Here is an 18101-nt window from a genome sequence, read left to right on the forward strand (position 1 = left end):
AAAACGCGGGCGAGCCGACGCCTTCAACGTTAAGTGAGCTTCAAAATCTGAAACACGCCCCAGGCCCTCCTCAAAGATATCTGGAAAGTCTGAGATCAAAGATTCCAATGATTGATAGGGAACGTCTTTGGAGACCAACTGTATGGTGTCAGCGATAGAAAAACCGAAAGCTTGAAAGGCATCCAGGCCAAAAAGGTTAGCGGAGCTCGCATCACTGACAACAATAAAAGTAATAGGCCGAGTGACTGATTTGTAAGTCACGTCGGTAGTGAATTGACCCAGTAGGGGAATGAACTGTTTACCATAACCGCGTAGACGCCAGTAAACTGGCGCCAATGGGGGCGATCCAAGTTCGGAATAAGTTTTTGCATTCAACAACGAAACTGCCGCGCCCGTATCTACTTGCAGTTGTAACTGGCGCGACCGAACCGACACCTCGATAAAGAGTTTGCGTGCCGATGCGTCGGGAGCCTGGCCCGATGAAACATCCTGAATGTCAACGTCCGTGTCCTCTGTACCTGCTTCCCTCGATTCTTTTGGGGTTGAGCGGCAAAATTTAGCAATGTGTCCTTTTTTATTACATTTGCGACAAACGGCCCAACGCTGGGGGCACTCTGACCGATCGTGATGTATATAGCACGACGCACCGGACGGCAACAGGGGCTGGCAGCTGGAACTCTGTTTACGCGCCGTGCGGGAGCGGCCGGATTGTACCGCTCGCACGTCGTCCACCCCGGACACAGTGGACGGGGCCGCGCCGCCCTGAACCGCCGCGACGTCGCACCACGCTTCCAGCTGTTGACCTGCGGCGTGAGAGACTTCATACGATTGAGCAATGGACAGTACTTCCTCGAGGGAAGGGTCTTTTAACTGCAGGGCCCATTGCCGGACCTCCCTGTCAGGGGCCGAACGAACAATGATGTCGCGTACCATAACGTGGGCATACCACTCTCGCGACTGCTCCGTGACAAAATGACACTTGCGACTAAGACCGTGCAGGGTAGCGGCCCACGCCCGGTAAGACTGATGGGGCTGTTTCTCGCATTGATAGAACTCGACCCTAGCCGCCACAACATGTGTGCGGCGGCGATAATATGAAGACAGCAATGAACACAATGCGTCAAAAGACGAGGACAAGGGTTCCTGCAACGGCGCTAGCTGCCGCAAAACTTGATACAGCGAGGGAGATATCTGAGACAAGAAGAGAGCACGACATACCTCCACATCAGCAACATGAAACGCCTGGAAATGCTGCCTAAGGCGATGTTCCTATGCGTCCCAATCCTCCGCCGTCTCGTCATACGGGGGAAAGGCAGGAGGGAACGGTGCTGAAGCAGACTGCGTGGAGAGCAACGCCGGAAGCACTTGTTTCATGGTGGCCGTGAGCTCCGTCTGCTGCTCAACCAAAACCCGCACTAAATCCTCCATGCCGTGGATAAGCTGCGAAACCGAAACGACGACACAACACGCGAAAGAACGACCCTACTCATCGCCAATTGTGTAGTAACACTGTTCACGTTTTACGGCGCACTTTACTTAGCTTAGACCGGGACTGTGTCCTAGGCATGCCCGATGTTAACTGACTGGGCACGGCCCGTGCTGCCTGAGTTGTTGTTCTGCCGGCAGAGGTCGCGTCCGAATTCTCGCGTGCCCTCTGGTGGACGGGACTCTACTTGCGGCAACTACTGTCCGTGACGCGCCGAGCCGATGTGCGCCTCCCGCGATCTTTCTGGTGGCTACTGCAGCAGATGAACAGAACAAGCCATGTCGATAACACAGGCGGCACTGAACGGGCAATGAGTTGCACTATACACACCTAGTGGCCGAAATGTGTACTGCAGAAGCCCCGCCCACAGCAATGTTATTCTGTTGGTGTTTTGTGTGTGTGTGTGTGTGTGTGTGTGTGTGTGTGTGTGTGTGTGTGTGTGTGTGTGTGTACCCCCTCATAATGTCAGTAGTCACAATGTCCAAGGCCTTCAAGGCCTTAATCAGATGTGTACAGGATGATGCCTGAGTACAACATATTTTTCTTGCAACGCATTTTTGAGCAACAAAGACTTCCTTTTTTAAAGAATATTTATCCTAGAACATTATTCCATGTGACACTATTGAATGAAAATATGGAAAATAGTCAACTTACTGTCTTCCTGCCCCCAATATTTGCAATGATTATGAGTTTAAACGTGGTTAAGCTACTTATTATTTGCTCACTGTGTCTTATATTTAGTGTATACTTCTAGATATACTTCTAGGTATACTTCTAGAAAATTGAGACTCAGACCATTTGCAGAAAACCAGTAAATGACACTATTAACATAGTTTACCATTTCTTCTGTTGTTTTTATGCTTTGATTGATTAAAATACTACTGTAATCCCCAAAAAGAACTAACTCTGCTTGTTGTATATTAGGCAGAAGATCATTTATGTATACGAGGAACAATAGCATACCTTAGATTGAGCTATGAGGAACTCTGTGCATGATTTCTCCCCAGTCAGTGGAAGCTTCCCTGGTTACACTGGCTGAATTACAAAGTTCAGTTTTCTGGATTCTCTTCGTTACCTATGGCATTATCCATTGGAAGGCTATACTATTAATTCCATAAACTTCAGTTTATCTAGGAGAATATTGTGATTCACAAATTAAAATGCATTAGAGAAGTCACATAAAATTCCCATAGGAGCGACTTTGTTATTTAATGCTTGTAAAATTTGATAAGTGAACATGTAAATGACATTCTCGATAGACCAACTCTTCTGAAATTCAAACTGTGATTTACTGAGGAAATTATTGTTGCTGAGATGGAATAATATTCTTGAATACATTACCTTCTCATCAAATTTGGAAAATGATGTCAGTAGTGTTATTAAAGAGTGGTTTAACAATGGCATATTTCAGTCTCTCTGGCAAAATGGCTTGAGACATTGATGTATTACATATTTTAGAAAGGACTGGGCTTATTATGTGGGAACAAATCTGTGATACTGTATTGGAAACACCATCAAAACCAGAAGAGATTTTATTTTCAAGAGAATAAGTAATTTTATTAATTTCAGAATGAGATGTTGGTGACACATTGATAGGACTGAATTTTATGAGAGTTACTTTTTCAACATACTACTGTGACTTTCCTCTTGAACTGTTTATCCCTATACTTCTTACCATATTTATGAAATGATTGTTAAATATATTTACTACATCTACATCACTACTGTGCACATCACTTTTAAGTGCCTGGCAGAGTGTTTGTTAAACCACCTTCACAATAATTGTGTGTTATTCCACTCTGAAACAGCATGTGGAAAAAATGAACACCTATATCTTTGAATAGCTTTTTTCTCCCTGTATTTCACCTCTGCCACCTTCAGAATTTGAAAGAGAGTATTCCAGTCAACATTGTGAAAAGTTTTTCTTAGTTTACAAATGCTAGAAAGGTAGGTTTGCCTTTCCTTGATCTGCCTTCTAAGGCAAGTTGTCAGTATTGCCTGTCTTGTTCCAGCATTTCCATGGAATCCAAACTGAGGTCAGTTTCTACCAGTTTTTCCATTCCTCTGTAAAGAATTCATGTTAGTATTTGCAGCCATGACTTATTCAACTGATAGTTCAGTAATTTTCACACCTGTCAACACCTGCTTTCTTTGGGATTGGAATTATTATATTCTTCTTAAAGTCTGAAGGTATTTCCCCTGTCTCTTACATCTTGCTCACCAGATGGAAGAGTTTTGTCATGGCTGGCTCTCCCAAGGCCATCAGTAGTTCTAATGGAATGTTGTCTACTCCCGGGGCCTTGTTTCGACTCAGGTCTTTCAGTGCTCTGTCAAACTCTTCACGCAGTATCATATCTCCCATTTCATCTTCATATACATCCTCTTCCATTTCCATAATATTGTCCTCAAGTACATCGCCCTTGTATAGACCCTCTACATACCCCTTCCACCTTTCTGCTTTCCCTTCTTTGCTTAGAACTGTGTTTCCATCTGAGCTCTTGATATTCATACAAGTGGTTCTCTTTTCTCCAAAGGTCTCTTTAATTTTCCTGTAGGCAGTATCTATCTTACCCTTAGTGAGATAAGCCATCCCTGCTTAGCCATTTTGCACTTCCTGTCGATCTCAGTTTTGAGACGTCTGTATTAATTTTTGCCTGCTTAATTTACTGCATTTTTATATCTTCTCCTTTCGTCAATTAAGTTCAATATTTCTTCTGTTACCCAAGGAGTTCTACTAGCCCTCGTCTTTTAACCTACTTGATCCTCTGCTGCCTTCACTACTTCATCCCTTAGGGCTACCCATTCTTCTTCTACTGTACTTCTTTGCCCCATTCCTGTCAATTGTTCCCTTATGGTCTCCCTGAAACTCTCTACAACCTCTGGTTCTTTCAGTTTATCCAGGTCCTATCTCCTTAAATTCCCACCTTTTTGAAGTTTCTTCAGTTTTAATCTACAGTTCATAACCAATAGATTGTGGTCAGAGTCCACATCTGCCCCTGGAAATGTCTTACAATTTAAAACCTGGTACTTAAATCCCTGTCTTACCATTATGTAATCTATCTGAAACCTTCCAGTGTCTCCAGGCCCTTTCCACATATATAACCTTCTTTCATGATTCTTAAACCAAGTATTAGGCTATCATTAAGTTATGCTCTGTGCAAAATTCTACCAGGCAGCTTCCTCTTTCATAACTTATCCCCATTCCACATGAACCCACTACTTTTCCTTCCCTTCTTCTGTCAAAGTCCAGTCCCCCATGACTATTAAATTTTTGTCTCCCTTCAGTATCTGAATAATTTCTTTTATCTCTTCGTACATTTCTTCAATCTCTTCACAATCTGCAGAGCTAGTTGGCATATAAACTTGTAGTACTGTGGTAGGCATGGGCTTCATGTCTAACTTGGCTACAATAATGTGTTCACTATGCTATTCATAGTAGCTTACCTGCGTTCCTATTTTTTCATTCAATATTAAACCTACTCCTGCATTACCCATATTTGATTTTGTATTTGTAACCCTGTATTCACCTGACCAGAAGTCTTGCTCCTCCTGCCACTGAACTTTACTAATTCCCAATATATCTAACTTTAACCTATGCATTTCCCTTTTTAAATTTTCTAACCTACCTGCCCGAATAAGGGATCTGACATTCCACGCTCTGATTCACAAGACACCAGTTTTCTTTCTCCTGATAATGATGTCCTCCTGAGTAGTTCTCGCCCAGAGATCCGAATGGGGGATTATTTTACCTCCAGAATATTTTACCCAAGAGGACACCACCATTGTTTAACCATACAGTAAAGCTGCATGCCCTTGGAAAAAATTGTGGCGGTAGTTTCCCTTTGCTGTCAGCTGTTCACAGTACCATCACAGCAAGGCTGTTTTGGTTAATGTTACAAGGACAGATAGTCAATCATCCAGACTGTTGCCCCATCAACTACTGAAAAGGCTGCTGCCCCTCTTAAGGAACTACACATTTGTCTGGCCTGTCAACCCTCCGTTGTGGTTGCACCTGCAGTACGGCTATCAGTATCGCTGATGCATGCATGCATACATGCCTTCCCACTAACAGCAATGTTCCAGGGTTAATAAGGGGGGGGGGGGGGGTTATGTTAGTTATACATGAGTAAAATGCTAGTGTGTAATCTCTTATATTTAACTTCTCTATCCCTGTGTTTGTGTCTGCTATAACCCTGTTTGCAATACCTGGATTCATGCTGTGGCACCAGGTCGCCAGTGGGCAACACTTCAGATCATCTGTCAATGGCACCTGCATGGGCCAGCCAGAACAGGCTGCCAGCAGTGGGTCACAGGACTGGCACACATGGCAAGGCAGCTGCCGTGCCTCCTACTGGAATCCTACTTGTATCAACTCCTATTTTTGTAGTTCATTTGTATTTGGATGAATAAACTGAGGTTAATTGGGGCTGCATTGTTATCTGTATCTCAGATTAAGACAATGTGGTTCTCAGATAGGCAAAGGACATCTATTTCTTCAGAGTTCCCTGAATCTTTGAAGCAGACAAGAAGCTCAGATCTTGCGTTATGTGATGGTGGCCCCTCACACATTTTCTGCGAAAGCTCAGGTGACCTATTTTTTTCCCTGTCTTATTTAGGTGTAGGCCATGTCTACTACATACCCATCTCACAATTGTGGCAACAGACACTGCACTAATGTGTTCCTTAACATTCAGTATGACATCCACCAGAATTATGAGAGTTTAAAACAGTGGAAACCTGTCTCCAAGATGATTATGGTGTATGGGTGAAAAATATTACATATTTCAGATTAATATAATTATGAGCAGATTTATGAAAGTTAATTCATACATGACCAAAATACAATAATTATTAAATGCTAACATGCTGGCTTAAGTTATGTAACTAGTAACTTAGCTGCTTTGTAAAATCTTTAGAATGTTTGTGAGAAACTACAGTATAAAAGGGAAAAGCTGTGAAGAAATAAAGATCTCGAAACAGAGATACATGTATGAACATTTTCATCTTGTTTCCTTTGTATGTTTCCAGATTTCAGTTGTAAATGTATTTTAAAAAACGGTGACTTATCCAAATAATAATTAAAAATCTTAATTTCAGACCCAGTCTTGAAACGATTACTATTATGTCTCCATTAATATCAAGTGAGACATCCAATACTGAAGCATTACTCAGTTTATCATCTGTGGTTCATACATACTGCAAGAAGAATAGTGGTTGTGAAAATGCTACTCAAGTACAGGACACTGTCTCACACCTACAAGAACTGGTGCTAAGTGGTTGTCAAAATACAAGAAATAACAAGATTCCATACTCTCAGGTAAAGTGTGAGGAATTGTCATGTATGATGTTAAATATTCATTTTCATACATACATCATATGACTTACTATAGAACATACACTTTGAGTTAACAAGATGCTGAAAAAACATTAATTTATTGGTGTAATAATACACAGATATAAAGAATAGAATATTAGATCTATTTTTATTTTATTTACTTGTCAAGTTAAGTAGGACCAAATTGAGGAGCAAATCTCCAAGGTCATGGAATGTGTCAGTACATGAAATTACAACATAAAAGTAATAACAGATAAAAATAAATGATCATGAATCCAGAAAAAGTCAGTCCATTAGTTTAAGTAAGCGCAATCAACAATACAGTAAGAATTAGCTTAATTTTTCAAGGAACTCATCAACAGAATAGAAGGAGTGACCCATGAGGAAACCCTTCAGTTTTGATTTGAAAGCATGTGGACTACTGCCAAGATTTTTTAATTTATTTTTAAGTGGTAGCTCATTGAAAATGGATGCAGCAGTATACTGCACACCTTTCTGCACAAGAGTTAAGGAAGTCCGATCATAATGCAGGTTTGATTTATGCTGAGTATTAACTGAGTGAAAGCTGCTTATTTTTGGGAATAAGTTAATATTGTTAACAAGAAATGTCAGTAAGTAATATAAATATATCGAGAGGACAATGTCAAAATACCCAGACTCGTGAATAGGGGTCGACAAGAGGTTCGTGAACTTACACCACTTATTGCCTGAACCACCCATTTCTGAGAAAAAATATCCTTTTAGAATGGGTGGAGTTACCCTAAAATATAATACCATATGATGTAAGTGAATGAAAATAAGCAAAGTAGACTAATTTTCATGTCGAACGATCACTCACTTCTGATACCGTTCGAATAGTAAAAATGGCAGTATTAAGTCTTTGAACAAGATCCTGAATGTGGGATTGCCATGACAGCTTACTATCTATCTGAACACCTAGAAATTTGAACTGTTCAGTTTCACTTATCATATGCCAATTCTGTGAAATTAAAATGTCAGGTTTAGTTGAATTGTGTGTTGGAAACTGTAAAAACTGAGTCTTACTGTGACTTAGCATTAGTCTATTTTCTACAAGCCATGAACTTAGGTCATCTACTGCACTATTTCCAACCAAGCCTATGTTGCAAATAACATCCTTTACTACCAAGCTAGTGTCATCAGCAAACAGAAATTTTTTAGAGTTACCCATAATACCGGAGGGCATATCATTTGTACAAATAAGGATCAGGAGTGGCCCTAACACTGATCCCTGGGCACCCCCCACTTGACAGTAACCCACTCAGACCCCACATCACAGCCATTATCAACATTGTGAATAATGACATTTTACTGCCTGTTGCTAAAGTAAGAGGTGAATCAATTGTGAGCTACTCCCCGTATTCCGTAATGGTCCCACTTCTGGAGCAATATTTTGTGATCAACACAATCAAATGCCTTAGTTAAATCAAAATATATGCCAAGTGTTCAAAACCTCCCTGCTCCCTGCCGCCGTTGGATAAGCAGCTGCAGCAGCAAGTCGTATACTCCTAGCTCACTCATTTCTTACATAGTTTAATTCTTAATTTCTTTGCGTGTTTTTGGTACTTGCATTGTTTGATACATAAATTTCGGGCGTATTATAGTATTTGAGAGTTGTAGCATCGCGTTTTAGTACCTGAATAGTGTAAAATCGCGTAGTCTCCTTCCGCTGTTGAGCAGTGTGTCAGCAGTGCGCAAGTAGCAGCATTACTGCATTTACTAGGCAATCTTGTATTTTAATAACCGTTTAAATTTTGTCGATTTGTTTGCGCTCTCTGTAGATTAGTTCAGACGTTCTTTGCAAAACAGTTTTTATCATGGATAGGGACTGCAACTGCTGTGTTCGGATGCAGGCTGAGTTGGCATCCCTTCGCTCCCAGCTTCAGGCAGTGTTGGCTTCGGTCACACAGCTTGAGGCTGTTGCCAATGGGCATCACTGTGGGGGTCCGGATGGGGGTTTGTCGGGGACGGCCAGCTCGTCCCACGCATCCCCCGATCGGACTACGGCTGTGGTTGCCCGGGATACTGCCCGCATTGAGGCTGATCCCTCACCTGTGGTAGAGTGGGAGGTCGCCTCAAGGTGTGGCAGGGGGCAAAAGACATTCCGGAGGGTTGAATGGAAGGCCTCTCCAGTTTGTCTGACGAACCGGTTTCAGGCTCTGTCTCCGGCTGATACTGATCTTCGGCCGGACACGGCTGCTTGTCCTGTTCCAGAGGTTGCCCCTCAGTCTGCAAGATCCGGGCGGTCGCAGAGGGTGGGCTTACTGGTAGTTGGGAGCTCCAACGTCAGGCGCGTAATGGGGCCCCTTAGGGAAATGGCAGCAAGAGAGGGGAAGAAAACCAATGTGCACTCCGTGTGCATACCGGGGGGAGTCATTCCAGATGTGGAAAGGGTCCTTCCGGATGCCATGAAGGGTACAGGGTGCACCCATCTGCAGGTGGTCGCTCATGTCGGCACCAATGATGTGTGTCGCTATGGATCGGAGGAAATCCTCTCTGGCTTCCGGCGGCTATCTGATTTGGTGAAGACTGCCAGTCTCGCTAGCGGGATGAAAGCAGAGCTCACCAACTGCAGCATCGTCGACAGGACTGACTGCAGACCTTTGGTACAGAGCCGAGTGGAGGGTCTGAATCAGAGGCTGAGACGGTTCTGCGACCATGTGGGCTGCAGATTCCTTGACTTGCGCCATAGGGTGGTGGGGTTTCGGGTTCCGCTGGATAGGTCAGGAGTCCACTACACGCAACAAGCGGCTACACGGGTAGCAGGGGTTGTGTGGCGTGGGCTGGGCGGTTTTTTAGGTTAGATGGCCTTGGGCAAGTACAGAAAGGGCAACAGCCTCAACGGGTGCGGGGCAAAGTCAGGACATGCGAGGACCAAGCAGCAATCGGTATTGTAATTGTCAACTGTCGAAGCTGCGTTGGTAAAGTACCGGAACTTCAAGCGCTGATAGAAAGCACCGAAGCTGAAATCGTTATAGGTACAGAAAGCTGGCTTAAGCCAGAGATAAATTCTGCCGAAATTTTTACAAAGGTACAGACAGTGTTTAGGAAGGATAGATTGCATGCAACCGGTGGTGGAGTGTTCGTCGCTGTTAGTAGTAGTTTATCCTGTAGTGAAGTAGAAGTGGATAGTTCCTGTGAATTATTATGGGTGGAGGTTACACTCCACAGGGGAGTGTTATGGGACCATTGCTTTTCACAATATATATAAATGACCTAGTAGATAGTGTCGGAAGTTCCATGCGGCTTTTCGCGGATGATGCTGTAGTATACAGAGAAGTTGCAGCATTAGAAAATTGTAGCGAAATGCAGGAAGATCTGCAGCGGATAGGCACTTGGTGCAGGGAGTGGAAACTGTCCCTTAACATAGACAAATGTAATGTATTGCGAATACATAGAAAGAAGGATCCTTTATTGTATGATTATATGATAGCGGAACAAACACTGGTAGCAGTTACTTCTGTAAAATATCTGGGAGTATGCATGCAGAACGATTTGAAGTGGAATGATCATATAAAATTAATTGTTGGTAAGGCGGGTACCAGGTTGAGATTCATTGGGAGAGTGCTTAGAAAATGTAGTCCATCAACAAAGGAGGTGGCTTACAAAACACTCGTTCGACCTATACTTGAGTATTGCTCATCAGTGTGGGATCCGTACCAGATTGGGTTGACGGAGGAGAGAGAGAAGATCCAAAGAAGAGCGGCGCGTTTCGTCACAGGGTTATTTGGTAACCGTGATAGCGTTACGGAGATGTTTAATAAACTCAAGTGGTAGACTCTGCAAGAGAGGCGCTCTGCATCGCGGTGTAGCTCGCTCGCCAGGTTTCGAGAGGGTGCGTTTCTGGATGAGGTATCGAATATATTGCTTCCCCCTACTTATACCTCCCGAGGAGATCACGAATGTAAAATTAGAGAGATTAGAGCGCGCACGGAGGCTTTCAGACAGTCGTTCTTCCCGCGAACCATACGCGACTGGAACAGGAAAGGGAGGTAATGACAGTGGCACGTAAAGTGCCCTCCGCCACACACCGTTGGGTGGCTTGCGGAGTACAAATGTAGATGTAGATGTAGATGAACCTTATGTTTAGCCTATCCAGTACCTCACAGAGAAAAGAGAATATAGCATTTTCAGTTGTTAAACGATTTAATTATTGACTCAATCTCCCTCTTGTCTGTATCACAGAGGAGTATTTCAGACATCAATCTCAGAAAGGCATCCTGCCAAGAAAGTTACATGATTTCCTGTAGAAACTAAATTTTTATTTAATTCACCAGCAATACTCAGAAAATGATTGTTAAATACTGTACATATATCTGATTTATCAGTAAAAGATATTTTTTTACTATAAACTGACTTTATATTGTTGACATTGTGCTGCTGACCAGACACTTCCTTCACAACTCACCATATGGCTTTAATTTTATCCTGTGAATTAGCTATTCTATTTGCATACCACATACTATTTGCCTTCCTAATAACATTTTTAAGCACCTTACAATACTGTGTGTAATGGGCTACTGTAGCTTGATTGTGACTACTTCTAACATTTTGATGTAATTCCCACTTTGTTCTGCAAGATATCCTTATCCCACTAGTCAGCCACCTGGGCTGCCTATTACTGCTAGTATCCGGTTTGGAATGTTCCAATGGAAAGCAAATCTGAAAGAGCATGAGAAATGTGTTAAGGAAAGCATTGTATTTATCACATATGTTATCGACACTATAAACATCCTGTCACTCTTGTTCCTTGACAAGGTTTAAAAAACTCTCTATTGCTGTTGGATTAACTTTCCTACATAGTTTGTAATTAAATATGACATTGTTTTGAGTACAAAAGCCTTTTAGTGTTAAAATTTGTGCATAATTGTCTCAAAGGTCACTCACACTTTTACCAACAAAATGCCCATCTAGTAATGAAGAATGAATGAAAATATTGTCTATGGCTGCAGTATTGTTCCCCTGCACCATAGTTGGAAAAAAACACAATCTGCATCAGATCATATGAATTTAGGAGATCTACCAACAACATTTTTCTTGCACCATCACATACAGAATTTATACTGAAGTCACCACATATAACTAGTTTATCGTACTTCCTACAAAGTGAATCAAGAACCCTCTAGCTTGAGCAGAAATGCTCTGAAGTTGAAGTTAGGGGACCTATAAACAACAACAATTAGAAGTTTAATTTCACTAAATTCAACTGCCCCTGCACATTACTCAAATATCTGTTCAGTGCAGTGTTGTGATACGTCTATTGACTCAAATGGAATACTGTTTTTTACGTACATAGCCACTGCCCCGCCCTGCAAGGAGCTCCTTGAGAAACAGCCATCTAATCTGTATCCTTGTAAAGGAAGCCTCTGAATTGTCAAATTATTTAAGTGATGCTCTGATATACCAATAATTTCAGTCAACATCTATAAGCAGTTCACTAACTTTATCTCTAATACCTCTTATATTTTGATGAAATATGCTAATTCCTTCTCTACTTGGAAACGTTACATCCTTGGAAGGTGAGCCCTTAGTTAGAGGGACTTCCTTTAAGCAAGTATACCTATCAGCTGACTGCAGTCTAAAAAATGTGCAGCTCTGACATCAACTACTACAGGAATTTTTCCATGAGTGACCCCACCACCACCACCACCACCACCCACTACACTGTGACCTATAAGCTTAGCCAGCCTCCCCTTCCCATACCTATTGAGGTGCAGGCCATGCCTAGAGAAACCCAATCTTCTGATAGACCCAACTGACACCACTGGGATGTGACCCATGCCCTCTGCCATCAGCACTCTCCCCAGCCCCACGTTAATGTGCCTGACAGCCACATTAAGGTGAGGCCAATAATGATGCTGAAACAATTGCACGAAATGCACATTAGTGCCACCAGTTTGAGTAGCTATCTTTACCAGGTCACCACCTACATCATATTCCCCGTCCCTATCACCTGCTTCACTCACTGTCACTACCTGATCCTCCTTCATAAAATTCCTACATAACTCCCCTATGCTGTCAGTCACTTGAGCCAACCCTGCACTAGGCTTCACAATGCTGGTGACCTGGTACTCACACCCCAACACTTCCTGCAACTCCTGGCCCACACCTCTACCATGAGAACTACCTAGCAGCAGAATCTTCTCCTTTGTGCTAGACTTTGGAACTATTCTAGGCCCTCTTATTGCTGAGGACTGATGCATGTTCCCTACATCTACAGCTACACGAGGCTCCTCTCCACTCAACTCTGACAGTTGGTCAAATCTATTGCATACATGCAAAGTAAAACTGTCTTAATACCTCCTCTTCCTAGCTGCCTTCTTGCCAACTGCCAGTTCCCATTCCCCACCACCCTTTACGCTATCGAGTTCCTCTTTTGTGCATTGTAACTGCACCTGAAGGGCACAGATCTTACTCTCCTGCTCCTCTGTCAAATTATTTCTACTACAGATTCTGCATTCCCAGGAAGGGATGTCATTAAAATGACTATTGGCTTCCCCACTGCATTCCCCCCAGTGAAAATACTTTGAACAAATCCCGCACTGCAACCCACTACTCACAAACCTACGACAGAGCCCACACTTCTCACTCATTGTAAAATTTTACAGTTACTGAAAAAAGCTATACGTCTGTAGAAGTTCAGTTGCACCAGTAGAACTATTTATAGAACTAACAATAATGGTCTCAAAATTCTCTGTCTATTAAGAAAGTAACTACTTGTATTAATACTACTACACCACAGCTAATACCAATACCAACAAAACTTCACAAAATTATTATCTAAAACCAAAAAATTCAAATGGCCACTGGAACACTAAAAGAAGTTAAAACACTAAATGAAAATTTTACTGAAATATTTAACTAGAAACAATAAGAAATATCACTTGAAAACTAAAGCAAGAAATTTACTAAACGACTTCAATGCACAGAAAACTCTAAAAAACACAGTGAGCGAATGATTCCAAAAGTTTGTTAAATTGTTATTTTGCCACAAACGGCATGAAACACCTCTGAAAATTATTAAATTTAATAACTGTATTTCAGTGCACAAATAAGTTTGTCAGTACTTAGCTTTATAACCACTACAGCTGCAATGCACACTGCAAAATTCACCACATGTGAAATTTAATATTAAGAAAGCTTATAATTTTGTAGGGTGTACTCATCCATTTGCTTTATATATGCTGCTGCCACAAGCTCATGTTGTCAACTGTAACATGGTTTCTACCCCATGAATGATCAATACAAACATTTCGTTTCAGAGCCTTTATTCTAAATCACGTCATAATTATATTGACATGCTTACAACACTGACGCTCATCTTACTTAAGCAGTTACCTGCTTCTTGCAAAATATCCTCTAAGACACTGCTTCCCACTAACATTTACACCATTATGATTATTTACGTCAACCTCCCTGTTGTCTTCCATATTAACAAATATAACGAAAAATTTTCAAACAAAAATAAATAAATAAATAAAAATAAAATTTGCACTTACCGTACTTTTCTTCTTCTATACTTTTTGATTACTACAGTTTACCTCGTTTTTGGCAATTATCATTATGTTCTTCGTATTGTAGTGCTGCGGATTACTGTCTCATTGTTTTTCTCATACAACCCTCAAATACAATATAGGATTACAAACTTTTTTCTGAAACAAAATGTAAGATTAATTTACAGACTCATGACATATTTCAGCTCCATTCACCACAGATTTGGAGACAAACACTGATGAGGGAGAATGGGGATGGGAGAAAGTGAGAGAGAGGGGGACAGGGAGGATGGCAAAACAGAAATAGAAAAGAAAGGTGGACAGTTGAGAAGAAATGGAGGGGCAAAGTACAGAAAGCTAATGTTAATGTAAGAAGGGATGAGTAGAAAGTGCTTAGTACTAGTCTGCAAGTCAGTCCACATATTTGAAGTTTGGGACCACTGGTGCTAATGGAGGTTCTGAATGCCACAAGTATTGAAACAAGTGCTCAGGTTCCTGTTGTATTTGGTAGCATAGTCAACAGTAATTGGACTTGGCAGCTTGGTGGGTCAAGTTGATATAATATGTTGATGGAAATTTGCATCTGTTTGGTGGTCAGTTGGTAGACTATATGTGTGCCCTCACATTATAGGAATATTAGTAGAGTGGTTGAAAAATTTGTTGGGAGAAATGAGATTTTGTGAATTTTGATTCATTTTCTGCACATGAATTGGTGTAGCAAATTATATATTCTAATCATTTGCACCACTGCCTGACATTGGTAGAAGAAGTAATTTTTTTGGATCATTAGCACAAGTGAAATGGTGACCAATGAGAACATAAGAACAGTATTACTCTAGTTTGTATGGATGACATAACAGACAAGGTATCAAAATTTTATTCTTCATTACAGGTAAAACTGTATGGTTTTAGGGAGAGTTCAGGCTGTATTTTGTCTAAAACTGTAAAACGTTTCAGTGAAATAACTGACACCTTTTACCAGAGTCCTTCCCTTTTCATAGGCTATTGAAAGTGATAAAAGATTGTAAATTACTTAAATTTACAAACAAACTTCAGTTACTTCAACACCTATGTAGATAAAGGAAAGGTATGAGCTTTAACTGTGCAAAACATATCAATCTTTTTTGTGTATAATTACTTGCTAAACACAAATTGGGCACCTTTAATGAAATGGATGTGTGTGCTACAAGTATATAAAGCTGGACTAAGTCACTCACTAATGAAACAAGATCAGTGATTACAATTTTATTCTCTTAAATGATCAAAACTATGCAAAGCAGATGATTCAGACACTTATTTGAGTGGCAGAAAAATCATTCTTTTGTGGAAAGTGCATTAAAAGATGAATTTTTGAGTAAAATACATTGGGGAGCTCAGAAGTTAATGAAAGATAGTTAGACTTTAACTAAATACCAATTTAAAGGTAATTATAAAAGGACCAGTATCACAGTTACACAAAGACGGAAAGTGAATTGGCCTCAACTTTGTTGATGGAACCATTCTGGAATTTACTTCCAATCATTTAGGGAAACTTCAGATAACTTACATCAAAATAATCTGATGAGCATTTGAACCAAGTTTCTTGACACAGTATTATCAAAAGAACAGACTTCTACTTGTGATATAGAGGAGCTATTGCGTTGCAGACAGACACACTAAAAAGACTGATTATGCCAAAGCCCTTCTTCTTAAGTAGACAACATGTGCACATTCATGCAAGCACAAATCACACAAACATGAGCACAGTCTCTGGACACAGAGGCCAGACTGTGAGTAACTATGTGTGAAGGGAGTAGCAATCTGTGTGTTGGGGGTAAGGGAGAGGCTGGGGCAAAGATGGGAAGGGATAACAGGGTAGAGGTGGGGGATGGTAAAGTGCTGCTTGGGAGAACATGCAAGGAACTGGGGAAGTCATGAGGACAGGGTAGGACAGCTATGTTCAATCAGGAGGTCCGACAGGAAGGAGGAGGAGGGGGGGGGGGGGAATCAGGAAAGGAGAGAAGTAGAGGAAGGTGTGTGTGTGTGTTGCAGGGGGGGGGGGGGGGGGTGAGAGTGAGAGAGAGAGAGAGAGAGAGACTAGAGGGTGCATTGGTGGAATAGAAGGCTGTGTGCTGCTGGAGTGGTAGCTGGGAAGGGGATAGGTGGGTGAAGAACAGGAACTAAGGAAGACTGAGGCCAGGGAGGTTATGAGAACTTAGGAGACTTAAGATATAGTTAAATTCCTAGATTTGTATGTATTGTTTTACTGTAGAATTTCCTTGCATATAGAGGGTGTCCCATGAAGGATTTGACAGGAATGATCATTCAAAGCAAAGGAGGGCTTTTAGACATGGCCTCTAAAATTCATATATTAAGAGCTATGAGCACATATTCATCTTTGGTATTGTGAAACAGATCTCTTCTGCTGGAGGATGAAGAAGTGCTCATAGCTCTTTATGTAAACATTTTAGAGCACATCTTTACTAGGCTATTTTGCTTCATTCCCATCATATCCCTCAATATTGTCCATTTCTCTGAGGACAACCTGTATATTTTATTGATGCAGAATTGTAATTCTCATTTGGTTGCATGTAATTCAGACTACGGTGCCTTTACTACAACTTTGCAAATTTCTGGAATAAAAACTGCCACTCATTTTTTGTTTACATCGTGATTTTAAACCCTTGCATTGATTTTCGTGGATACTGTCTTTTGAATTATTTATATTAATTTTTTTTCGACATATTGCCTCTCAACTACAGGAATGTAGATTTAGCATGACGTAATGTACATACTTCCTTGTATTTTACCAAAAATATTGATCTCAAATTTCATATTATGCATAAAGTAATATAGCCTGTTTCCAACACTGATTCCATTAGCGTATCTTTTCACATTGTACAAGGTGATTTACTAACTGTTGGATTTGTTGAGTGGGAAATAATGCAGTCTAAGATAAGAAAAGTTGTTCCAAAATTGTAAGCCCAGTCCATACCTTCTTGCAATGCCTATTAATGTTTAATAAGATAAAATCTTCATAGATTTAAAAGCGAAATTATAATGCAGCTACAAAGACTACACCTACTGAAGATCTTCAAAATCATTCCAGTTTGGATGTATATATGACAGCATTACAGGAAACACTGTCAAATTAAGTAAATATCCCTGGAGTTCTCATATGAAAGTCACAAGCATTCTAAGTATTTCATAAAGATGGCATTTCAGCCAAGTCAGTTTTCACAGGAAGTCTGGTTATGCAGTGATGAACATTGTACACTAAATTATCTGGGGATCCATTATATCAAAACTCCTTTTCTAGATGACTGTTAAGTGGAAAACCTCCCAGTAACTGGTGGAATGCATATCTGAAAACTGGATGTTCACTGTTACAATTCATTTCAGAAAAAGATATAGTTCCTATTTTCATGCTACCAACAATGGATGCTTATATATTAACTGAATTTTGTTTGTTTTAAAAGGAAAATTCACTTGAGCAAACTAAAACCACTATTAGACAGAATGGATGGAAAGAACTTTTTTTCAGGGGCTGAAACTCCCAGCTACTGCTGATAAATACGTTTAAAAGTAGTAAGATCTATGCATAGTTTCTGAACTGGTAGTTTCTTCATCAGAGAGGAAAACAGGTGATGGTTGTTGAAAGTTAGAAAGGAGGGGCAAATCTCTTTAATGCCTATGTGTATAATTATTAATTGTATTAGTCATTCTCCTAATTGTGTCTATTGTAAGTAATGTATCATCTAATTATTTATTGTTATTGTCATTTACTTAA

General features: G+C 40.9%; 1 protein-coding gene across 1 annotated transcript in view; it reads left to right on the forward strand.

Moving 5' to 3' along the window:
- Positions 1-18101, forward strand: part of LOC126249021 (uncharacterized) — a 712654-nt gene that overhangs the window by 81374 nt on the left and 613179 nt on the right. The window contains exon 9 of the mRNA XM_049950623.1: positions 6584-6803. Within this exon, the coding sequence (XP_049806580.1) occupies positions 6584-6803 (220 nt within the window). The remainder of the gene's footprint in view (positions 1-6583; positions 6804-18101) is intronic.

The sequence above is a fragment of the Schistocerca nitens genome, chromosome 3 (assembly GCF_023898315.1).
Source record: "Schistocerca nitens isolate TAMUIC-IGC-003100 chromosome 3, iqSchNite1.1, whole genome shotgun sequence".
In the NCBI taxonomy this organism is placed as follows: domain Eukaryota; kingdom Metazoa; phylum Arthropoda; class Insecta; order Orthoptera; family Acrididae; genus Schistocerca; species Schistocerca nitens.